Source organism: Chenopodium quinoa, unplaced genomic scaffold, assembly GCF_001683475.1.
Source record: "Chenopodium quinoa cultivar QQ74 unplaced genomic scaffold, ASM168347v1, whole genome shotgun sequence".
Taxonomy (NCBI): Eukaryota; Viridiplantae; Streptophyta; class Magnoliopsida; order Caryophyllales; family Amaranthaceae; genus Chenopodium; species Chenopodium quinoa.
The window spans coordinates 2,490,441-2,516,200 of NW_018742651.1; the positions used below are offsets into that span (position 1 = coordinate 2,490,441).

Sequence of the window (25,760 nt, forward strand, 5' to 3'; positions counted from 1 at the left end):
CATTTCCGTCAGTTTCGTAACCCGGTCTAACGCCGATAGGGTTCTTCTCTTTACAGAAGCACGAGAGGAAAGCTTTCATGACTGTCTTCCTCTTTTTCTTTCATTGTGACTACTGGCATCTTGGACCGTCCGAAAGGGTGATGGTTTTTTTTTTTAAAAATAAATTGATTTTTTTTTTGCCTCACTGGTGAGTCATATGACTCACCATGACATTAACTAGGTCCGCCAATGCTTAATAGATGGGAGGGTTATTGATCCAACCAATCGAGACATAGAGTCAACTGCATCCATCTAGTTGGAGCTTAAAATGAGAAAGTTTAGCAGTTGTTTAGGGTTGATAGCCAAGGTGGTTATGGTTTTGTTAATCATGGTCTTTTCCTTCTCTGCCGCCTTTACTGTCAAAAAAGATGATTTGGCTAATGTTGACGTGCTTGATTACGGAGCAGGGCTTGGTGGAACCGCATGGCAATCGCCTGGTACCGTGAAAGCAACCGCAAGGCTAGACGATAATATAAGGAGGCTAAAGAGTTGAAGAAGAAGGTCGACGAAGAGGCTCAACGGTTTTACGATCTGTTCGAAAGCCTTGGTGTAAAGTTTCCCAAGAACAGGCGACTTTTGTAGAAGTCACAGGCCGGGCCAGGGTTTGGGTCCATACCCGGGCAGCCGGGCTCAGGCTACAACTGTCCTATCCAGTTTCCATATTGTTTCCCCAATATCCTTTACTCGAGCAAACCAAGTTTAAAAGTTTTGTTACAACAAATCATAAATTAAAAGGGTAAATTACATACCAGTCATACCTTTTTTTTTTTTTTTTTTTTTTTTTTTTTTTTTTTTTTTTTAATATTTTTATAAGATAAGAAAATGTGCAATGTGAATTTTTATTTTTTTTCTTTGAAGAATCCAAGGTGTGCGATGTTATTTGATTCATTCATTAATACTCGTACATAATTACATACTTACACTGTTCCTCTTTTTTTCCCCTCTAACTAATTTTTGGGTCAACTTTTAATAATTTTGACCATAAATTTCCATTAATCTATAAGAGATAACATAGTCAAGTGATATCTTGTTGCATTCGTCGAGTTGTATATTTTAATAATATCAAGTTTTTATAATTTTAACACTTATAGATCTTGAGATATATATGTTTTAACACGCGTCTCGAACACCGTAAAAAGTCTGATGATGCAAAAAATAGGGATAGAGGGAGTATAATAATGCTATTATATTAAGTCCTTAAATACATGCATAATGTATTACTCCCTTCATTTTTAAATACTTGGAGCCTGTTCTGATTTACTGATGAACTGAATTGAAATGTTTTCGAGAGAAAGAGATTAGGAATTGAACTAAACTTAAATTAAGCTGAAAATAATAAGTCCCATCCACTTTTCATTTTCGGCCGTTTTTAAATATTTGCTCAATTTTCAAATTTGGAAAACTTTTACAATATTTAATTAATTTCACTCACCTAGTTAGGGTTGTACAAAGTGCAGTTTAGACCGCACCAAAGCGTAATTTTGCGGTTTGGTGCGGTTTGCGGTTTGAAAATTGCGGTGCGATTTTTTAAAATAACCAAACCGCGGTTTACGGTTTCAAAAAATATTTAGACCAAACCGCACTTTCATGCGGTTTGCGATTTTTATACTATATTTTTTAAAAATATATATATAAAAGAAATAAAGTATATGAGCTAATATTTGACTATTAATAAAAAGAGTTTAATATTTGAATTATAAACTAATAATTACTACATATAAAATAGAATAAAAGTGTTATTTTAAAAAGACAAATTATAATTTTAATAAAATATGATTAAACCGTACCGCACCAAACCGCATTTTGCGGTGCGGTTTGGTGCAGTTTTTTTAAAAGTGCGGTTTGGTGTGAATTGAAAAAATTACGTACAAACCACACTTTTGCAGTTTGGTACGGTTTGGATCCTAAACCGCACCGCGAACACCCCTGTTTCGGGTGATTTTTGGATTTCCTCGGATACTGGTCACGCTCTCCTGACAACGAAACGGTCCCACCTGCAAAATAACGAATATTCCGGTAAACGGAATATTCGCTTCCGACGATCAAGTTAGTGATCAGAACGGAAAAGGCTAGAGAGAGAAAATGTGGAGAGAAGTTGGAGCTTTTTAATGCTCTGTTGTGTATATCAATGTCTTGAAAGAATCCTCCCCCCCCATCATAAATGATTGGGGTATTTATAGGGGTGAGGCTCGTGCCCCTTTTTAGGGTTTGTACCCTAGATTGGCGTGGCGTGATTGGCTGCGCAATCAGTGAATGCCACGTGTTGCCCTGGGGCGCCGTTTTACGGCTTTCATTGGTATCTCTCGCGATTTGGGCCCTGACGTTGTTAGGGCTTTTTGGTGTGCTGATTAAAGAGGGAACACATGCCCTAAACACATGGCATCTTCTCATGACGACACATGTCACCCTCTGACTAGGCCACGTGTCGCTACGAGATTGGCCTGAGACCTTAAGGGCTCTGAATTGCGTGGCATCTTTCCATGGTGACAAGTGTCACCCTATAACTGGGGCACGTGTCACTATGGGATTGGTCCACGTATACGAGGTATTTTTACCCTTAACATTTGCCCCTCAGAGGGGGTGGCTCGTACGCTTACAGGCCGACTCCTCTGATCTTAAATAGCCTTGGTGCGTACAGGTGTATTGGGGTTGTGTCAGTTTTCTGATCTTAAGTAGGCCGTCTCTCTTTTAGGAGATGCGGCCGTCTTGCCATTGCGAAGGGAGCTTTAGCTCTACTAACTTCCCTTTGGACGCGCCGTTTATTAGGTCGTCATCTTTTCCGCCTAATTTAATGGAGTTGCTCCTTGTCCCTCGAAATTCTAGGTCATATTTTCAAATTATAACCGTTCAGCTTTGTTTAGGTGGGAAAGATGAATTTACTGTCTTACCCCCATAAATTTTGCCTATATATACAAGAGGTTTGACCTCATTTTGGCACTTTGGAACTTTACATTCTCTAGAGAGAAGTCAGAGCTTCTAGAGAGAGAGTGAGTTTTTCTTTAAATCTTCGAGAGGTCCGCCGTGCGTTTGAGTTTTCCGGCCACTTTTGTTGAGTTTTCCGATCAACTTTCAAGGCTTCCAAGTTTTCAACACGTACAGAGGTAGGCCGCCTGGTTTCTTTTCTTTGTATTTTTTTTCTTTGTTTATTTAAAATCTGGCTCAACACTCAGCTTCAACCGTTTCTCCTCATGAGGTCGGCCGTTCGCCTGGGACTCAAGAGTCTAGAGTGGACGGAGACGAGTTGTCTCCTTCATGGAGTAAGTCCATTTCTAGTGCGTACCAACTCACATCCACCCATTCTTCTCTGTCCCTACAGTCGAACATGGCACGGACAAGGCAGACGCATGATCTTTATGCGGCCAGAAATCCAGACGGAAGTCTGGTGAACCCTAGGCCTCCATATGACCCAAATAATGCCAAATTAGAGACCCCTTCTTCCACTCCTACGACCGCTTCCACGGGCACTCATTGCTCGGCCGTGGAAGTAACTTCCTCGTTCGAGGAGCGCCAAAGAACTCAAGGTGCTTCTGCTATGGGGGGAACGTCCGGGCGAACTCCGGAGTTGAGGTTCCCCCATTATGCCAACTCGGTCATGGATGGGGCCGAGTTGCTATTCTGTGAAGGGCCTCCTTCCTCTTCTCGGGCGGACGTTGATACGTCCGTCCCAACTCCCTCAGAACTCTTTCTCCGGTATAGCAGGTCGGACAAACCAAGAACAGGGGTCTCAATTAATGATCCGTCCGACTTGCCCCCTCGTAGAGCCCCGCCTACGGGAATTCTGGCGGTCGATGCCAAAGATAAAGGAGCCGCAGCTCAGCGGAGGCAGCCGATCTGGACAGAGTGTTGTCTTCCGAGTTTGGGAGCATTGCTCAGCGAGAAGAGGATGAGGTTGAAAATGCGGCCGAGGGCGAAGCGGCGGCCGCTGGAGGCAAAGAGGCGATCGAGGAGGATGTTGCCAATGTTGACAACTTCAAGGATCCGTTCGCCTGTACGGTGGGTAGCACAGCCTTGGGCTACCTGAACTACAAATTCGAGGATTACAAGGCATTTCTCAACCTTGGGGAGGGATTCGAGATCCAACCTCCAAGGAAATCTCGCGCTCTGGCCGCTTGGGAGGAAGAGAGGCCGCGCCAAAGATCATTTAGCGTCTACAGGGCGGCCTTAGACATAGGACTCCGCTTCCCCCTCCATCCTTTCGTCCGCACGATTTTGGACGAGTATGACATAGCCCTCTTCCAGCTGATGCCAAACAGCTGGTTGAACATTTTTGGGTACTTGGTGATGTGCATCTGCAAAAAGGCTTCAAGCCAGAATTTGCAGTTTTCTGTGAGATGCACTCATTGACTAAGCTAGACGCGGATATGGACGGCTGGTTCATCTTGAGCACCACTAGAGACTATATGATGGTGGTGGACCGCGTCTCTAAGTGGCGTGACTGGAAGCACCGATTCTACCGCATCAATACCAAAGATGTTGAGCTTAACTTGCGGATGAATCGGTTCAATGTTGAGCCCATTCAACTTGGACGCGGGGACCTCAAGCCTGATAAGCCACCCGTCCACCCCAGCCAGGAGTACCAGCTTGAATATTTCAAAGTCAAGCGGGTGAGAAGGAACGACAAAACTGAGCGCGTTCCAAGTAACTGGGTCCCTTTATCCAGCTGGTTGCGGGATCCCACATTTATGTCCGCCTATGGCCTGTACAAGAACCTGCCCCAAGGTGGGCGCACGGACGCATATACATATACAGATTATTTGAGTTTTTCCTTTTCACTTTCAACTGAGGCGTACAAGATGCTTGACCTAGAGCAGAAAGAGGAGGTTAACATGACGGAGATTGACTTGGCTCGGTACAAGGCTTTCCAGAAGCTGTACGAGCAATCTAAAGAAGTAAGCATATCCATCTTGATTTCTTTCGTTCGGCCGTGTATGTATTACGGAAGAGATCTTCTTCCTAACTTGGCATGGCCTATCAATTATATTATCTTGCTCCCTTTTTGCTGACCTTTGCCTCTACAGCTGGCCACTCCAACCCCTAGGTCCAAACGGAAGCAGTCGTCCCCTGCGTCCAAGATGGACAAGGACGGCAAGGCGTCCAAACAAAGGAAGACGGTCGCGTGCAAGACCACTTCCACTTCTGCGACCAAGACGACGTCGCGGACTGCCTCTAAGCAGTCCAAAGGAGAACAACCCCGACTGAGTGATAGCGGGGCCTCCAAGTCCATAGATCTGGCTGCCACGCCGGGTCATGTTAGGTCCGAGAAATCGGATGATGGGGGTAAGTCGACCCCGGCAAAATCGACCGGGCCCAGAATTGAACTCCGCCCGTCCAAAGAGTCAATGAATCTGATTGGCTTGAAGCCAGTCAGTCGGACGACGATCAGCCTGGCCGGACAGGGGAAGAGGGTGACGAGCCTGCGCTGCCCCCTCCATTCACTTTCAACCTTCCTACCCCTCCAAGCTTCTCTGACGGTCAGTCCGAGTGATTTCGGATTTTATACTTCGTTTCTTCTTCTTTTTTTTTACTAAGCTTAAATTAAACTCTTTGCGTCCGCACACAGACATTTTAGAGGAGCTACAAATGAGGCTGCCCAGCCAGTCCCTTACTGGGGCGGACAGGAAGGCCATGCGGGAAGCCATGGCCCGGGCCGTCCCTGCTGAGCAGCGAGATAAGCTGCGGGGGATACATGAGGGCTTCCTCGGCCCCAAGATCAATTGCAGCGCTGAGGTAACTTTTATCCTCAAATGCACTTAGTAAAATTTTTCACTCTTACTTTGCTAACACATTTACCCTGTACGCAGCTCTTCCTGCGGCTGAATGCCTTCATAGAATGGAAGGACAAGGAGAATGAGCGGCTGAAGCATGCCTGGGCCCAGATTCAGAAGACCTAGGATGCCATTACTAGGGAAGCCGCCGTCCAGCGCCGGTATTTCGAAACCCAAATCAACGCGCTGTCCGACAAGGCGGCGCGACAGGCAGAAGATTTGGTGTAGCTGGGCGAGGCCCTTCAGCAAGAGTCCATGGCCAGAGATGCCATGAGACAGGAGAGGGATCAGGCCCTGCTGGACGGCTAGCGCTGGAGGGAAGGGTTCGAGGCCTCCGAGAAGCTTCAAAGTGATGTGGACTTAGCCCGAAAACACTTGAAGGAAGCCTTGGACGAGGCGGACGCCCTGAGAGCCGAGGTGGAAATTTAAAGAAGTCCGTTGAGGACTTAACTCTCCAATTGCAAAACCTCGAGCCCCCAGTGCGGACGAGGTAGTCCGCATTGAGCAAAATGTTGAAGACAGGCTGAAGAGCCACTTCTTTGAAGCTTTTGAGCTTATGGTGGACGGGGGAGAGGCGGCCTTTTATCAGGAACGCTTCACCAAGCGTCTTAACTTTTTCTGCCTCAAAGAAGAGTCTAGGAAGGCCGAACAACCTTCACCCGAGCTTGATGTCACGCCAACTACCTCAGAAGAGGAGGAAGACGAAGTAGTGGTGGCCAGCAAAGATGGTGAGGCTGAGAGCAAGGAGGCGCCTGCTGATGAAACGTCCCTTGCCACTGCTCAGGAGCCCGGCCCAGGCCAGAGGCCAACTTCTACTCCGGCCACCCCGTGATTTCAGCTTTTTTCTGCCTTTGTTAATTATTTTATTTTTGCTCTGTATCCGCCGCCTTTTTGAGCGATTTTTATGTAAAGCACTTTGTCGCCCTTTGAGTGGTCTTTTATAAATTCAGCTTTCAGGTTTTGCTTCATACTTTGCAAATTTTACACTTAAGTTTTTGCATTTTTGTACGCATACTTTTTCACGTTTGAGCGATTTTATGTACGCGTATTTTTGTATCTACGTACAATTGTGGGGTATGCCCCTTTATTCGGCGTTCGCCTAGTCCATATTTTGGGTGGTTTGATTGACTTGATAGAGTTTATACCCTAGATGGTATGACTTCTAACAAGTTAATCAAATCATAATAATGATTGCCCTTGGACTAGGTGGTACGCCGAATCAACACATTAATTGGCCGTTCAATTGGCTTTATGTGAGTTTGTCCGTTGAAACTATCGCTCGGACGCACTCAGCAAATTCCAAGTATGATCTCAACTTAAAATTTTCATGTTCGGCTGGGCTGGAAAGCCTAGGTATGCCCTTGCCCCATTATATGGGTTTCACAGGGTACCTTACCTTTTCCGTCCGCCTTAATTAAGGGCGGACGTATTCATATGACTCGGGATCAAGTTGCACGTTCTTATTTTAATTAATTTACTTTTGTTCTGCGACCGAGTTGCTATGTTTCAAGCAACCTACTCGCAAATTTCACGCGGCCTATCCGTATAAGTTATGACTGTGCAAATAAGCATAAACTAAATGGAAAAATAATTATAACAATGTTTGACTTTTCATTAATTTGTCAAAATTACATTGTTGTGGCCGTACGACTTACATTGCTCGGTCAACAGACCTAGCTGTATACACAGCTTTTGGCTAAGTACTTAAACATAATATCTCTTCAGATTGTCAGTGTTCCATGTACGCGGAATGGGTCGGCCGTTCATGGCTTCAAGACGGTAAGTCCCATCTCGGACCTCTTCCCTGACTCGATACCGCCCCTCCCAATTTGGGGTCAGCTTCCCATCCTCATTTTCTCGTCCCACAACCTCCATCTTCCTTAGGACCAGATCTCCCAAGTTTATCGGCCACTTTGACACTCGGCGATTGTACGCCCTTGTCATCCGTAGATGATAGATTTCGTGTCTAAGTGCCGCGTTGCCCCTAGCTTCAGGAAGGAAATCTAGGGCGGTCTTCATGGCTTCCTAATTGGCTGCTTCATCATATAGCATCACCCTAAGGGTGGGCTCATACATTTCAATTGGAAGGGCCGCCTCGGCACCATAGACTAAGATGAAGGGAGTTTCTCCTGTGGAACTCTTGGCCGTGGTTCGTATGGACCACAACACATTGACTAACTCATCAGCCCATAAGCCGCCTGCTCTTTCAAGCTTGCGCTTAATTCCATTGGAGATCAATTTGTTGTATGCCTCTACCTGACCATTTGCTTGCGGTCGGCCGACTGAAGCAAAGCAGTGAGCTATGCCTTGGTCTTCCAACCATTCTTTTAGTTGAGGCGTTTCGAACTGTGGTCTTGATAGGCCGTCGTCGAGCCTACCAAAGATAAAGTCCTATCTTAGTCTCACTAGCTAATAGAAAGGGTGAGAAAGGGTCGAACCCAAGAGAGGCGTTGAATCAACCACCGAAATACTACCGCATAAATAAGCTAAATGAAGTCGAAATTGGTTTGGTTTTATGTAACAAGTGCTAGTTCAAGTCAACTAAAGCTAGGGGGAGATTAACAATATTTAGAGAGTTCTAGGGCTTGGGATATACCACTCAATTTCGTCACAAATCACAATTAGCAAGTAGCAAACAACGGTAAATAAAGGGGATAATATAGGGGAAGTCATCTAAAGCACCCAACTACTCTCTCAAGCTAGAGGGATTACTCGAATTATGAATACAACCTACTCTCGTGGTTAAAAAGCATAAAACTAGTATTAAAGCATAATCACGATGACAAAAACATTCCCTTGACTGGAAATTCCTATTCTCATGGTATTTCAAGTCAATTAAGCATAAGGGAGCTAACTCAAGTTCATCTGTCGATCCTTCGTTGAGAAAGCTTAGATAATAGTTCTAGCAATGGCCATATACAAGAACTAAGCAATTAAACCACTTAAGCTCAACTAATTAACACCGAACAATTACCAAATTAACACATGCAACAAGTAATTAGTGACTACATTGAGGGTTTTACCCAAACCCTAGAAAATTAGACTACTCACAATCCATGGAGATTAAAGCAATTAAGGATTTCAAGTAACTCATGAACAAGAGTTAACCAAAAATTAAGCTAAATAACAATCTAAGCATACAAGAATTAAGCAAGATGATTAACAATCAAAGCAATTAAAATGGAAGAGAAGAGTGAGAAAATGTTACTAGAAGCTTCAACTTGAATATCAATGGTGGAACTTGTCCTCTACAATGATTGAGAATCAAATTTCCAAGCTAATAATTATAATCTAGCTAATGATTTGAGAATATTTGTGTTTCTACAATTGCAAACTAAGAAGAGGCACTAAAAACATGGATTCCGTACAAATGAGCTTCCAAGGTTATTTATAAAGACCCCCAAATAAAAAGGACGGAGAAAACAAGAGTCGGGCACGGCTACAGGTCAGCACGGGCGTGCTGAGGTTGGCACGGACGTGCTGCTATACCTGCACGGACGTGCTGAGATTGGCACGGGCGTGCACCTGGGAGGCAGAAGGTACTGTTTTAGTCAGGGTATCCTGCATTGACGTGCCGATATTGGCACGGGCGTGCACCTGGGAGGCAGAAGGTACTGTTTTGGCTGAGCAACCTGCACGGACGTGCAGGATCATGCATGGACGTGTTGAATAACCTGCACGGGCATGCTGAGTTCTGCACGGACGTGCAGGCCTTGAAAGCAGTAGGCAGTAGCTTCTGGTCGTGCTGGAACTCTTCTGCACGGGTGTGCCATACTTTGCACATCCGTGCAGACTCTCTAAGGCCTTTATCTTCACTTTTCTTTGGTTTTGCTCCATTGTTTCGGCTTCTAACCTCGGTTTATCATCCAAATGCCTCAAATGGTCGCCTTTGAACCTAAAAACCCAACAAAAATACTAACAACCCGTGAAGCAAGGGATACACAAAAGTTGAACAAAAATACAGTAAAAGTGAACCAAAATGCCAATATACCAAGTAAACAAGGTTCGAAATCACTCTAAAATCGTATCAAATAACAAGTTATCAGGTCCGTTGTCAAACACCATAAACTGAGGAACGCCAAAGTGTGTAATGATACTCTTCCATATGAAGGCGGAAACATCCGTCCATTTGATGCCCTGGACGGCCTCGGCCTCTACCCATTTTGTGAAGTAATCTACTGCTACAAACACATACCGCCTTTGGCCGGACGCTGGTGTGTATGGTCCTAAAATGTCCATCCCCCATTTGGCAAAGGGGAGTGGACTACTGATGGCCGAAAGACTGTTGGCGGGTCGGTGAATTAATGTTGCGAACCTCTGGCGCTTGTCACACTTCTTTACCATTTCCATTGCATCCGAATTTAAGCTCGACCAGTAGTAACCCAGGCGGGCAGCCTTTTCAGCCAAAGCTCGTCCTCCAATGTGAGAACCGCACTGCCCCTGGTGAAGATCATCCAAGACATCATGCCCTTTCTCAGGAGTGATGCATTTCAGGTACGACTTTACAAATGCCTTTTTGAAAAACTCTCCTTGCTTAATTTCAAATAAGGCCGCTCTCTTTTTCATCAGCCAGCTCTCTTTAGGATCGGCCGGGAGTAATCCGTCCTTTAGGTAAGATATGATCCCGTCCATCCAAGTGGAGCTTCTATCAATGGCATGTACTGGTTCAACGTCAATACTCCTCTTTTCTTTACTTCCCAAAACACTGACCTGGGAGTATCACATGATGCTGAGGATGCTAGCTTAGAGAGGGCGTCCGCTTGATGATTGGACGAACGAGGGACCTTCTGTAGAGTAAAATGATCTAGGCTCTTAGCCTCCTCTTTTACAATCTTCAAGTATTTTATCATGGTCGGCTCCCTCGCCTCGAAGTCTCCATGCACCTGGCCGACTACAAGTAGGGAGTCCGAGCATACATCAATTTTTTTCGCTCCTGCCGCCTTACACATTCTTAGGCCGGCCAAGAGGGCTTTGTACTCGGCCTCGTTATTAGAGGCTTGAAACTAAAATCTCAGGGCGTACTCAAACTTATCTCCCTTAGGAGACTGGCATATAACACCTGCACCGCATCCAGTAGCTGTCGCGCTACCATCCACAAACACTTTCCAGATTTGATCTCCGGCCGTCTGAAGATCTGGCTGAGTCATTTCAGCTAAAAAATCAGCAAAGGCTTGCCCCTTGATTGCTTTTCTTGGCTCAAATGTAATATCTAAGCCTCTCATTTCCAAGGCCCATTTAAGCATACGACCGCTTGCCTCTAGAGTTGTAAATGGCTTCTTCAAAGGTTGGTCTGTGTAGACCACAATTGAATGTGCCAAGAAGTATGGCCGCAGCTTTTTCGATGCCATGTATAATGCCAAGCCAAATATTTCAATGGGGGGATACCTTAGCTCAGCGTTATGTAGCACGTGGCTAATAAAGTAGACAAGGATCTGGCGGCCGTCCCGTTCAGCAAGTAGGACGACACTTAAGGAGTGTTCAAAGATGGCAAGATAGATGAATAGCTTCTTGCTCTTAACTGGACTGACAAGCCGAGGCAATGTATGTAGATGGCCTTTTAGCTGTACGAAGACTTCCTCGGCCTCCTATGTCCACTCAAACATAGCTTTCTTCTTTATGGTTTGAAAGAAATAGCGGCACTTATCCCCTGATCTTGACAGAAATCTACTAAGTGCGGCCAAACAGCCGGTCAATCTTTGGACTTCTTTTATTGTCCTTGGTGACTTCATGTCCATGACGGCTTTGATTTTTTCAGGGTTGGCCTCAATTCCACGCTGATCAATTAAAAATCCGAGAAATTTACCGGACTCAACACCAAAGACACATTTCTTTGGATTTAACATCATCTTATGCCGCCTGAGTTCGGTAAAAGTTTCTCGTAGATCCTTCAAATGGTCGGCCGGCTCTTTTGACTTGACAATCATGTCATCAATGTACGCCTCCATATTCCGGCCGAGCTGATCTCTATAGACTGTATTAACAAGTCGTTGAAAGGTAGCTGGGGCATTCTTAAGGCCGAATGACATAACTTTGTAACAATACAACCCCTGCTCAGTCACGAATGCTGTTTTCTCGTGGTCTTCTTCCCATAATGGAATTTGATGGAATCCGGAGTATGCGTCCATAAAACTCATCAGGGCATGCCCAACCATCGAATCAACCAGGCGGTTGATTTTGGGGTAGGGGAAAGCTATCCTTAGGGCATGCCTTGTTTAGATCGGTGTAATCCACACACATTCTCCAAGTTCCATTCGGCTTCTTCACAAGGACCACATTAGCCACCCATTCTGGGTAATAACTTTGCCGAATGAAACCGGAGTCCAAAAGCTTTTTAACTTCTGCTGCGGCCGCCTGATTCCTCTCTTCTCAATGATTCCTTTTCTTCTGGTGGACAGGTTTAACGGCCGGGTTTACATCCAATTTATGCACGGCCAGGTCAGGGCTTATACCTGGCATCTCGCCGGCATCAAATGCAAATATATCCTTGAACTCTCTCAATAATTGAATTAACTCATCCCCAAGCACACCCAAAGCTATAGTGCCCACACTAACCGTCCGACCTGGTTGATCGGGGTCAAGCACTATATCTTGGTGGCTGCCGGCCGGCCGAGGTCGTAAGTCCTCTGGCCGACCGACAGTCATTAATTGCTATGCTTGCTCTATCTTGGCTGCCTTACGCTTCTGGCCGACCTGCTGTGTTGGGAGTGAGGTTCCTTCTTCTTTTGGCTCGGACGATTTTGGTCCGCGCGTTGTAGGCTTAACTGCCAACTGATTACATTCTTTTGCCATCTTCTGACTTCCTTGGATTGTGCCTATTTTCCCGTCCGTCCTCTCAAACTTTAGCAGCATTAGGTGAGGCACAATGACTGCTTTTTCTGCATTAAGTGTAGGACGACCGAGTATGACATTATATCCAGTCAGTTCTTTCACAACCAAGAAGCGGACAACCATATCTCTTCCTTCCCCTTTTTGCCCAAATCGGACAGGTAAGTCTATTCGCCCCACTGGGTGAATGACATTCCCCCCAAATCCAACCAACGGGTGAGTGATGTCCTGGAGAGCATCCTCTGGGAAGCTTAGATTCTTCAAGGCGGCCAGGCTGATGATATCAGCCGCGCTACCCGTGTCAATCAATATTCGTCCGACCTTCAAGTTGGCTATCTTCATAATGAATACCATGGGATCATTGTGCAAGGCTTTGACCTCCCCCCGATCGGCTTCACTGATGATTACTTCGGGGAAAGGTTCGGCCTTCACTGAGTCCATTTGCATCACCTTACCTAGGTTGCGGGTGTCCTGCTTGATCCCTCTCATAGTGGGGCCACCTGAGGCAAATCCTCCTGATATCACAGCCACAAAACCTGAATCAGTGATGTTGCCGTCATCTTCCTTATCTTTGTTCTTATCGTTCTTCTGTCTTTGCTCGGACGTGTTGTTTATCCGTGTGTAAGTGAATTTGGACTTCATCACACACGAATTTAGCATGCCCTTCTCAGCTAGCTTGTCCAGCAGTCTCTTCAAATTGATGCAATCGTTCGTGTCATGTCCCACATCCTTGTGGTAATGACAATACTTGTTCTTGTTCCTATACTGAGTCGGGCCTCTCAGCGGCTGTGGCTTCTCAAATTCAAACTTATCCTTGATTTCCATCAGGATAGAATAGCAATCCTTATTGAATTCAAACTGAGGCTCGTACGCCTTGACCTTCTTGGACTTCTGTGGCTGGGCATCAGCCACCCAGACTTTTTTTCTCTTTTTTCCTTCTTTCTTTTGGCCGGCGGAGTCTTGCTGAGAAGGTTTTTTCTCAGCCCCCTTGGCCGACGCTTCCATTTTTGTGAGCGAACAAAAGTCCGTCGCCTTAATGTAAGCTTCGGCTTCCCACAGAACACCTGCGTATGTCCGAATCTTTTTCCTTACCAAGTCAAATTTAAAACCATTGTGCCTTAATCCTCGGAGAAATTCAGAGTAAGCCATTTCGTCCGGCAGATTATGAATTTGGGCTTTTTCTTGATTAAATCGTTGGACGTACGAGCGTAAGCCCTCATTTTTTCCTTGGACGATTGTCGCCAAGTTGAGGCTAGTCTTTCGAGGCGGTATGTTGTATGAAAAATTTCCCACGAACAACAAACTAAGAGTAGTAAAACAATTTATACATCCGCCCGACAAACTGTTGAACCAATCCTGCGGGAAACATTTGCACCAAGTAGCGTCATCTACGCTTTGCAAGTACATCAGATTCCTGTACGAGGTGATGTGTTCTTCTGGGTTGCCCGTGCCATCATAGGCTCCCACAAGTACACTCTTCACCTTTGGTGGCTGAGAGGCATTTAAGATATCTTGCGAAAACGGGGGCAGCTTATCTCCCAGGGTAAGTAGGTGCATCTGCCAATCGATGGGTTGCGGTTGCACGGACGGTCCAGCCAGATAGGGAGCCTGTCCGTAAACTTGTTTGTATGGCCCATATTGTCCGTATGCCTGGGGGTTTGGCTGAATCAAGCCATTGAACCCCTGAGGAGGCTGATATTGCAGTGATTGGGCTATAATAGGAGTTGGAGCATGAAAGACTGGAATAGGAGTTGGGGTGCGGACCGCCTGACTTCCGCTGGTGGTGGCCGTGTTGGTATGTTGGGAAAGAGAATGATGTGAGAAATCATCCGGCATAGTTGGGGTTGAGGCCGTGTCTGAGTAGGCGGCGCGCTCCCGCTGCTTATGCCGAAGGTAATCTCTTGCGTCCTTCTATCGTCTGGACGGCTCAGGCTCCTCTCTTTGAGGCTGTCTACCCCTCCCCCCAGCCGACTGCGTTTTCGCCAGCAAGTCAGAGAAATTAGTCCGTGGCACTCTCGGGAACCTTCTAGTCGGCCTTCGAAAAGGAGTGTTTCCAGCGTCCGTTGCATGGACCGCTTTGCTGTGCGTCTTCTTTGGAGCCCTTTACTCCTCTCTCCTGGGCGGTTGCCTAGAGGTAGAGGATCCATTGTTTTCAATCTCTTTTCTGAGTTTGTTAAGCGCGGCCTTAAGAGAGGCTGCGGTAACAGGAGGGTCATCAGCTTCTTGAAATGTGGCTATCAGAGGATCGCTAGTACGGATTGTAGGAATTAAATCCTCTACATGTCCATCCTCTCCTGGATTAGGTGTCTGACCGTCTATCACCATAGCGTACGAGTATCCCCACAGACGGCGCCAAATGTTTCGGGTGATTTTTGGATTTCCTCGGATACTGGTAACGCTCTCCTGGCAACGAGACGGTCCCACCTGCAAAATAACGAATATTCCGGTAAACGGAATATTCTCCTCCGACGATCAAGTTAGTGATCAAAACGGAAAAGGCTAGAGAGAGAAAATGTAGAGAGAAGTTGGAGCTTTTTAATGCTATGTTGTGTATATCAATATCTTGAAAGAATCCCCCCCATCATAAATGATTGGGGTATTTATAGGGGTGGGGCTCGTGCCCCTTTTTAGGGTTTGTACCCTAGATTGGCGTGGCGTGATTGGCTGCGCAATCAGTGAATGCCACGTGTTGCCCTGGGGGCGCCGTTTTACGGCTTTCATTGGTATCTCTCGGGATTTGGGCCCTGACATTGTTAGGGCATTTTGGTGTGCTGATTAAAGAGGGAACACATGCCCTAAACACATGGCATCTTCTCTTGACGACACGTGTCACCCTCTGACTGGGCCACGTGTCGCTACGAGATTGGCCTGAGACCTTAAGGGCTCTGAATTGCGTGGCATCCTCCCATGGTGACACGTGTCACCCTATAACTGGGCCACGTGTCACTATGGGATTGGTCCACGTATACGAGGTATTTTTACCTTTATATTTTACTAAGGGCATGTTTACTTTTACTGAACTAAGCTGAACTTAATTGAACTTATTGGAGCTGAAATGAATATTTTATGAGAGAAGGAAATTAAGAGCTGAACTGAATTGAACTAAACTGATTGGAGTTGAATTAAACTAATTGGGCTGAACTGAAATCAAGTAAATGTGAACATGCCCTAATGAGCCAAATATGTTCATAAATTGCTCAAGACTCGATCGGCTCAATGCTCGGCATAAGCTCGGCTAGAGTGAGCTCGACTAGAGCTCGGATTTGACTCAAGATCTTAACGACTCGTTGAGCGAGTTATCATTAGATCGGCTTGTAAGCTCGCATCGTGAGCAAGCTCGAGAGTTTTTTCAAAAATATTTTTAATTAATTAATTTTTAACGTAAACTTTTCTTCATTTTTAACATGTTGGGACAACAAATATTAATCTTCAAAACTTTAGTGTTCTCGTTAAATGTTGGAGCTTTCATTGATGATTTTTGTTATTTAAATTGAATAACTAAAAAAGAAGAAGAAGAGAAAAAAGTAGTCCTACATTGAAAGTTAGGAGCAAGTGATAGAATATGAGAGGTATAAAAGAAAACTTTTATTGTTTTAGATACAACTTTTGAGGCCCGGGCAATGCCCCGGGTTATTTTTTTTATATATATAAGAAACTATAGTAAATTGTTTTAAAAAAAACCTTTAATAGATTAAAGGGAAATCTATTGATGGTTTTATAATATTTAAAAAAAAATCATTTTTTTATAAGTTTTATTGAACATTAACAAAATTCATTATGAAATATGCAGTAACCTAACTTTTATACTTTATATTAGTTTAATTTATTTGTTAAATGAAGTTTTATCTACCATTATAAATTTCTTCAAAGTGTAGATGAGCAAACGAAAGAATGAGGATTAAAAAATTAGCGTTTATGAACATTGATTTTTTTTTTGTGAGGGAAAATTGATGATTAGTTTTAATATGACATGAATCACATGACCCTACATCATTTATCAATTCATGACGACACGTGGCAAAAATGATGACACGTGGCATGTTTATAATTCTTGTCTTGGGTTTTCATATATATATATATATATATATATATATATATATATATAGATGACTATGGGCACAATTTGAGCCTTGGTTAATTTTTTTAAATGGACTAAATACTAAAGTCTAGTTGTAACTTGTATTTATATGTTGCCAAACAAACCAAGCCGAGCCTTTAGGAATCTCGAGCTAATAGGTATCATTTTCCTTTTGTTAACCAAATAAGTTTTTCAAAATCATGAATATGAATGAAACCCAATGGATAGGAATATTAAACTTTTTTTTAATGATATTTGGTCAATTTTTTTTCCTATCAAAATGTAATAATATGAAACTACCGGAGATAAAATTAAAAACGGATGAAATTTAAATTAAACAATTTTTTTTACTCGGTACATTATAAAATGCATATATAAATTCAGGTTTATAATGTTGGCTATATTGATTGTTGTTTTTTTTTTTTTTTTTTTTTTTTTTTTTTTTTGGTGCATATGAGGGGCAAGCCCCAAAAGAGAAAGGAAAACCTTAGAACAAGAACTACAAAGAAAAAGAACAGAACGAAACTAAGAAACAGAAAACAGAAGAAACAGAGTAAAAGAGAAACAAAAAAATAAAGGGAACTAGGCCGCTAAGACCAGCATCACAAAGCAGCCTTTATTGCACTTCAAGTAGCTTCGGTTGGAACCATCCTAGCCCTTGTGACTCCCCTCAAGTCCTCCAATAAAACGGTTCGAAGATCCTCCGGGACCGCCTCAAAGATGACTATTTTTTCTGTAGCCGTTACTCCGTAATTAGCTAACCAATCAGTAGCTCGATTAGCTTTTCTGTAGCAGTGACTAATTGGAAGCTCCCAATCTCTTTTAGCAATCAAGGTCTTACATTTACGTAACAAATGAATATAAGGAGAGTTGGCGGGGATAGGATCCACCAACATACGAACAATAACCTCCGAGTCCACCGTAACTTGGATCTTTCGATGTCCTCTATTCCAAGCTAAAACAAGGCCCCTCATGACCGCAATTAGCTCAGCTTTAGTGTTTGAACAAATACCACAATTAGCAGCAAAGCATTCAAAAAGCTCACCTCGATGTCCCCTAATTATACCCCCTGCCTCTGCTGGGCCTGGGTTTCCCCGAGAAGCCACATCTGTATTCAATCGCACCCAATCTTCTCGAGGGGCAATCCATCGAAGCAAGACTTCTGTCCTCTTACGTTTCTTCAAGTTGGAGCCTAGTAAATCTTTCTCAAATGCTCTATGAATATCTCCAACTCTAGCCATTATGAAGCTACATTGATCTAGGGGAATCACCGCGTCTCTTTCAAAAGATCTTTCGTTCCTCCATCGCCAAATCCATCAACAAGTAGTAGCGAAGGTTATGTTCCAGTCATTACCATCGTCCACTTTGTTTGGACTTAGATTGTGCATAATCTAATTCTGAAAATTCAGATTATTCCACTCACCATCATAAGTGCTTCCCATTTTACGCCATACTACTCTAGCTGCTGGACATTCTCTCAGAATGTGATTTGTATTTTCCTCAACATATCCACACAAGTAGCACCGAGGGTCTGTAGTAAGGTGTCGAAGAAATCGATTGGCATTTGTCATGAGTTTATCCTTAAACGCAAGCCACATGAATAACCGAATTCTTTGAGGAGATTTCAGTTTCCAAATATCATTCCACCTAGTAGTATCTTGGGGCTTGACACCATAAGTACGAATGATATTAAGAGCTGACTTCAATGAGAAACCTCCATTAGGCGCCTCATCATCATCAATTAACTCGTGTGAGCTAATTTCTTGGAGGATATTGGCTGGAAGATACTCAGCACAGCGTTCAAATTTCCATCCAATGGCAGGATCCCACATCTCCTCCACTTTACATTCAAGGATTGAGCTTGGAGGGGTAGCTATCACCGACTCTATCAGAGGGATCTTAGTAGCCCATCGTTGATACCAAAAGGGAGTGGATTTTCAATTCCCTACGGCTATATCGATCCCCTTTCGCAAAACATCAATATTATCCACCATCCCTCTCCACACATTGGAAGAATCGACTTTGTGTTTAAACATCTCAACATCGCACCTACCCTTGCAGTATTTGTGCCTGGTTACACGAGCCCAGAGAGAATTTGGTTCAACTAAGACTCTCCACCCAAGTTTAGACAAAAAGGCAGCATTCACTTGTCTCATCAAACGTAAACCAAGACCTCCCTCATTCTTAGGAGTAGCCACCGTGTCCCAAGATACCAAGTGCATTTTTTTCTTTGTCTCAGTGCTACCCCACAAGAAACCACGTATCTTGCTATCAATTTTATCACAAATTCCTCTAGTCACTCGAGTTGTTTGCATAGCATAGTATGGAGTAGTAGACAATGATGATTGCGCTAGAGTTAATCGACCAGCCATCGAAAGCACTTTCGACTTCCACCCAGCAAGTTTGGCATTAATTTTATCTACCAAAAAATGGTAATTTTCCTTTGTTACTCGGCCATTAATGGTTGGAACGCCTAATTATTTTCCAAAGTCATCCGTGTTTTCCATCCCCAACTCCGCACATACTGACTCTCACACATCAAAGCTAGTATTGTTGGAAAAATACACTCGACTTTTTTCAAGACTAATCTTACTACCAGATGCCTCACAGAAGGTGTCCAAACATTTTTTCATACATCTTGCTTGGTCTAGGCTAGCTTCACAAAATAAGATCAAGTCATCTACGAAAGCCAGGTTTGAAATAGGGGGGCCTCCTATACTAGCTCTAGCTGGAATCCAACTTCCCAATCTACATTCTCGATCTATAAGATGCACAGTCTCTCCATACAGATGACATAAAGATATGGAGATAAAGGGTCACCTTGACAGATCCCTCTTGAAGGGGAGAAGAAATCAGTCGGTTCACCATTCCACAAAATGCTCAAATTTGTCGAAGTAATGCACAACATGATAAGATCAATGATTTGTTGAGGCAACCTAAGTTCCAGCAGGGATTCTCTGATAAAAGACCAACGAAGACGATCATAGGCCTTTTCAAAGTCTATCTTAACTGCCATGTACCCTCTTTTCCTTTTCTTTCTTCGCATAGTGTGTAGCATCTCTTGGACTATGACAATGTTATCAGTAATTTGTCTGTTTGGAACAAAGCTACAATGAGTCGGAGAGATCAATTGAGGAAGTAGGGGCTTCAATCGATTGACAAGAACTTTAGTCACCACTTTGTAAATGATATTACAGAGTCCAATTGGTCGAAATTGCTTAGCTTTTTGAGGGATTTCGACCTTCGGTATAAGCACTAGGAAAGCTTCATTGAGACTTGCTGGAAAATTGCGCCCCTCCAAAATATCCATAATGGCTTTATTAACACTCGACTGCACTTTTTCCCAAAATCTTTGGTAAAAAATTGGTTGGAAGTCGTCTGGCCCCGGCGCTTTATAGGGATCCATATGCATCAACGCTGCTTGAATCTCGCAACTGGCAAAGGGTCTGGTCAAGATTTCCCAGTCCGACTTTTCGATTTGTGGGAAATAATCAAGTAGAAGATCTGAGTTATTGCCTTTGTTATCACCTAAAGTAACTTCTTCCGAGAATAAATCTTTCCAGTAATTCATAACTAGATTCTTCACTTCAGCCGGGTCACTAATCCAATTACCCTCACTATCCTGAAAAGTCTCGATTCGATTTCTTCTCCTTCTAATTATGGTGGATAAGTGAAAGTAAGGGTATTACGATCTCCATCGCAAATAGCTTCTGTTCTCAACTTTTGGAACCATAAGAGTTCCTCTTGCTCTAGCACATCATTCATTTTTTTTTTCAAATCAGCTTCTATCAGCAAATGGATAGGAGCACCTCTAGCCATGGCACGCTGAATTCCCTTAAGCCTAGCAAATTGTTCAGATTTTTTGCGAAAAATATTGTGAAACTTCTCTTTGTTCCAGGTACTTAACTCCCCGGCAAAGGTTTTTAAGAAAGGAATGAGAGTCTCACTATTATTCCATTTGTCACATACAAATTCCTCGAAAGTTTCATGCTTGAGCCAAGCAGCTTGAAATCGGAATGGTTTCAACGCCTTGGGAATAGGAGTGAAGCCATTGAGATTAATTAAAATTGGGCAATGGTCCGATGTTATTCGAGTTAAGTTGCGCACAACACCTTCATCGAATCTCAAGCGCAACTCTTCCTTAACCAACGCCCTATCCAATCTAGCTGCTTTGTAAGTAGCTTCTAACAGACCACGACTCCAAGTATGAACAGGGCCTGAGCTTCCAAGGTCGATGAGGTGATTGTCATTCACCCAATCTGAAAAATCCTTACACCGTCTTTCCATCTCCGAACCTCCAACTCCTATTCTCTCACTCATACTCATAGTATCATTGAAGTCTCCCGCCAACATCCAAGGTCTTGTGAATGCTCTACTAATATTCTCCAATTCTCTCCATAGTTCTTTTCTGCTTGTCGAATCTAGGCTAGCATAAATAGCCGAAAAAATCCAAGGATCCTCATCTCTTTTTTTTATTTCTACAGTAATATGTTGAGAGTGATTGTCTAGTACAGTCACTTCAATTATTTCTTCTTTCCATAAAAGCCAAATACCCCCCGCAAAACCTTGAGCATCTACTCTAGATTGACCAGAGAAGCCAATCTTGTCACAAATTTTTTGTGCTTGTTCACCGCTGATATGAGTTTCCACAAGTGCCATAATAGTCGGATCATTGATTCAAATTAATTCCCGAATCGCCGCTAACTTACTTCCAACACCCTGAATATTCCACACCATAACCTTTATCGACATATTAAACATCGGAAATAGGGGGAAGCGATCATAAACATTCAAAGGAATGTTAGGCAGAAGACCTAGGAAAGCGTCTCTCAACGCCCTCATAGGTCCGTCCGTTACAATTGGGAGCACCACTGTCACCAACATCTCTAGAGGATTGTGTCGCGGTGGCAGGAACGAATTCACTTGCATCTCCACTCTGTTTGCTGAGGGGTGAGCTGTGACTACTGTTGGACCATCCATCGGGAAGTCCATTAACGCCACGTAAGATGGAGGAATTCGAGTCTCCAGAGATATTGGGACTCGAAGGGGATGCATGAATAATGTTAGAATTCAAATTCTGCTGATATCTCAACGGGGATGGAGTATGGGATGCAATTGAGAATTCACCCTCGTTAAAATGAGAATCAGAGTTCGAACCAACAGGGGAAACTACAGGGGAAATAAGAAAATCTTTTTCGCCAGACTTGGGAATATCTGGTTCGATATTTTCCTTATTAGTTTTGGTAATTAAGTCATGACTTTTATTAGAAAAAGGACTTTGATTAGGATTACCTAAAATTCTATCAAAAACTTCTTTATGTTTAGCCAAAGTGTTGTCCAAAACTTGTTTCCCACTATTTGAATTTTTTTTCAAAGATATCCCCAAATCAATTGTTGATTCCCTTTCCAAGTCTATCTCCATACCGAGTTGCCCATTGGTTCCCAAGGAATTTTCCTTATGCATCTCATTGCTATCATCTCCTAAAAAAGTTGCCCCCTTGATAACCGAATCTCAATCCATAGTCGAATTCTCAACTGATCCTTCCTTAATTGCAGCCGTAGCATTAGGCTCAATATATCCTCTTCTGTTTCCATATCTTTATCTTGACTCAAAACATTGAACCTTGATCCTTTACCTTGACCTTGCTTGCTTGAACCAGCTGAACCATTAGCACTGACTACAGGCTTTTGCTGAACCACTTTTATTCCTGCTTGGGTCTTAACCCCATTATTCACTCCTTTAGACTTGTTGGGTTCATTCACCTTCTGTTGACCATCTCCCTTAGGGTTAGGAGTAAACTTTCTATTATTTCTTTGGACGAGCATGCATGAACCAAATTGGTCCTTCTCTTCTGGTTTAATCCCCAGATTTTGTTTAGGAGTAGGCTTAGCAATGCGCTGAAGAGATCTTTCACCATTGTCATCAATGACTATTTCAAAAGCACAAACACTTTCTTTATGTCCCAATTTTCCACATTTAAAGCAAATTTGCTTTAGACCTTCATATTGGACTCTCCAAACTCTCCCATTAAGTCTAAACTTTGATAGTAGTGGCTTGGATAAATCAACCTCAATGCTAAATCTAACATATTGACCTCGACTTATATTCTCAGTGTTCTTATCAATACTAATAACTCTTCCAATCTTAGAACCAATAGCATGCAAGAATTTCTTATTAAAGTATTCCAATGATAATTGTGGAATACGAACCCAAGCAGTCAAGAATTTGATGGGAGCTTCGTTTGCCACAAAGTTTGGTACCCATTTCCGGATTGTGAGATAGCTGTCTCCTATAATCCAAGGCCCTTGAGTGAGCACATGATGATGATCTTCCATATTGGTGAATCTGACTACATAGTAATCAAACCCAACATCAGTTAATGATATATCCCCTTAAGGCACCATTTGATTCTCAATCTTTTGATGAAAACCTCATAGCTGAACTTTTTATCAAATAGTTTGATAATAAGAGCATTTTTCCAAGGCAAACGTAGCCTTCTCTTCTCCTCTTTTGTGAGTAAAAAATTAGGGCACGCTTCATCATCAGAATCTCAGTCCAGAGGAACATCATCATCCGATTCCCAATCCTCTACCATGTGAGCTTCTTCGGAGCTATTACCAGCCACACTCAGTGGCGGATTCAGGATTTCTGAGATAGTGTGTCACCATCAATTATTGATCATTTGTGAAAGTACAATTTTTTTTTCCATGTCTTGTTCATAATTAATTTCAATCCAAAACTTATATATATAAACTTATATATATAAATAACTGGTCTCTTTAATGAAAAAGAAAGTAACGCAAAAAAATTGTGAAATGCAATAGCAGCATCAAAGAGACCTCTTATATAAATAACAGGTCTCTTTAATATATAAAAAAACACACCAAGCCTTTTGTAGCAATAGCAGCATCAAAGAGATCTCCTATCTTAATAAGCGTCTCTTTAATATTGTTTGTTGTTACCACTAGCAGCATCAAAGAGACCCCCTATCTATAATAAGGGGTCTCTTTGATATTTTATTTTTTAAAAAAAATACTGTGTCACCGGACCCACTATGACTAAAGGTGGGTCCGCCCCTGGCCACACTATTACCCTTCCCAGTCATGACCCTATATGAAGGTCTTGGTTCCAATGGTGGTTTCTCCACCATCATTTCAGCCGTCTCAGGGACTATTTCATTCTCCATATCATGCATTTGATAATCAACATGATTATTTGAAGAATTCTCAGGGGTTCTTTTGAATTTTTTATTGGATCTAGACATTTGTTCTTTCTCTTCGCTCGAAAGTTCTTTCGCTCTCCGTTCGCTCTCCATTTCTATGTATTTCTTAAATTCTAGTGGAGGGGTCTAATTGCTAATTGTAAAGTATATTGATTGTTATCATTATTCTTTTGTTCTTCGTATATATTAGAAATTAGGCAGAAACCAGCTTAAGCATTATGAAAAATCTAAGCTCAAATTTTATAATAAGATAAGAGATTGTTAAAAAAAAAAAAAAAGAGAGATGATAAAGATTAAAAAAACATAAAGCTTTGTGTATTTCATACATTTTTTTATAGCGGAAAATATAAATATGTAATACATAAATACTTGGAAATTAATAGAAAAAAAGAAAAATAATGATATTTTTGTCAAAGAATTAACTATTAGTAGGAAGATTCTCCTAAGAATAATAATTTTAAATTTCTCAATGAAAATTACTAGTAGAACAAATAAATATATAAAATAACAATATGGAGTAATGATATTATTCATACTTTGTGTAGTATGAAGTACAAAATTATCATATTTAAAATTAGCGCGTTTTCAGTGTAGATAACTGACGTAAATCAAACCAATAACTAGATTACCTCTGACCGATTGAGTAACTCATGACCGAGTAACCATAATAAAATATAATTTGACCGACCGAATAACCCCCTAGCTAGCTTAGATAAGTAACCTCGGGACCCCGGCCACATAGTGTGGTCAGCCACAACATATATGAAGTTTTGTACTCCCTCCGTGTTTTTTTTAAGTGTTACACTTCCCATTTCCGGCCGCGTTTTTTTAAGTGTTACACTTTTTTTTTTGGCAAAAGGCTACATTAAAATATTATGTCTCTGTCCTCTCATGGTACACACCCAAACCCACGACTACTTTTTTTATTATATCTTTCTTCTCACATTCATTACTTTTCAACAAACTATTAACCATACTATCTTTCTTTTACAATTTTTTAATGCTCCAAGCCCACTTACCTTTTATTTTATTTATGTCAACTAAATTGCCTAAAACTATGTGTCGATCAAACTGTAACACTTAAAAAACACACGGATGGAGTAATTAATAATTTAAAGAAATAAAATATAATGTATTACGATGCTAATAAAGGTATGATATATATATATATATATATTTGTTTTTTCCACTTAAAAATTAAATAGACTAAAATAAATAACAACATCACAACATAAAGTGAATATCAATCAATATCATCGACTATTTGCAATATATAATAAAAAATATTACAATATAGATCAATAAAATAGTTCGATTACAACATATAAATACAAAAAAAAATTACAATATAAATTAAAAAAAATTACAATATAAATAAAAAAAAAAAAACCCCCCATCACATCTAAATCAATATTCTTGTATCTTGCTTCTTCGATTTCAGATCTAAATAACATACCTGCACCATTTAAAACAAAAAAAAAATCGATTAGGAAATTTTGCATTAAACCACCTTTTATAACCATATTTTTGCAGGACACCACCTTATAAATTTTTTTTTGCAAAATCACACCTTAATCCAATTTTTTTTTTTTGCAAGGCCACACCTTTGGCCGAAAAACAGAGTTTGACCTTGTATTCCGGGGTTGACCCGACCACGTGCCTCGCACGTGACACCCTAAAACCATGCACTAACCAATTTTCAGGCGGCCAACTACTTTCCACAGCCAACCCAAAACCCGGCCAACCAATTTTCCCCACCCGCTGCCAACCCTGCTTGCTGCCGGCACCGGCGACCACCTCCATACCCCGGTGCCGGTGATCCTGCTCCCT

At 42.3% G+C, this 25,760-nt stretch overlaps 2 protein-coding genes across 2 annotated transcripts; both read right to left on the reverse strand.

The window, feature by feature from the left end:
• Positions 1-12,452: 12,452 nt before the first annotated feature.
• On the reverse strand, positions 12,453-13,454 carry LOC110722028. The gene has a single exon (XM_021901250.1). The coding sequence runs from the start codon at positions 13,452-13,454 to the stop codon at positions 12,453-12,455; it is 1,002 nt and encodes a 333-aa protein (XP_021756942.1).
• A 6,910-nt stretch (positions 13,455-20,364) lies between these two features.
• LOC110722030 lies at positions 20,365-21,366 on the reverse strand. The gene has a single exon (XM_021901251.1). The coding sequence runs from the start codon at positions 21,364-21,366 to the stop codon at positions 20,365-20,367; it is 1,002 nt and encodes a 333-aa protein (XP_021756943.1).
• Positions 21,367-25,760: the final 4,394 nt, after the last annotated feature.

Bases quoted from the DNA above. Each gene is read 5' to 3' on its own strand.
- LOC110722028 (XM_021901250.1), bottom strand. From the start codon at position 13,454: ATGGAAATCAAGGATAAGTTTGAATTTGAGAAGCCACAGCCGCTGAGA.
- LOC110722030 (XM_021901251.1), bottom strand. From the start codon at position 21,366: ATGGCACTTGTGGAAACTCATATCAGCGGTGAACAAGCACAAAAAATT.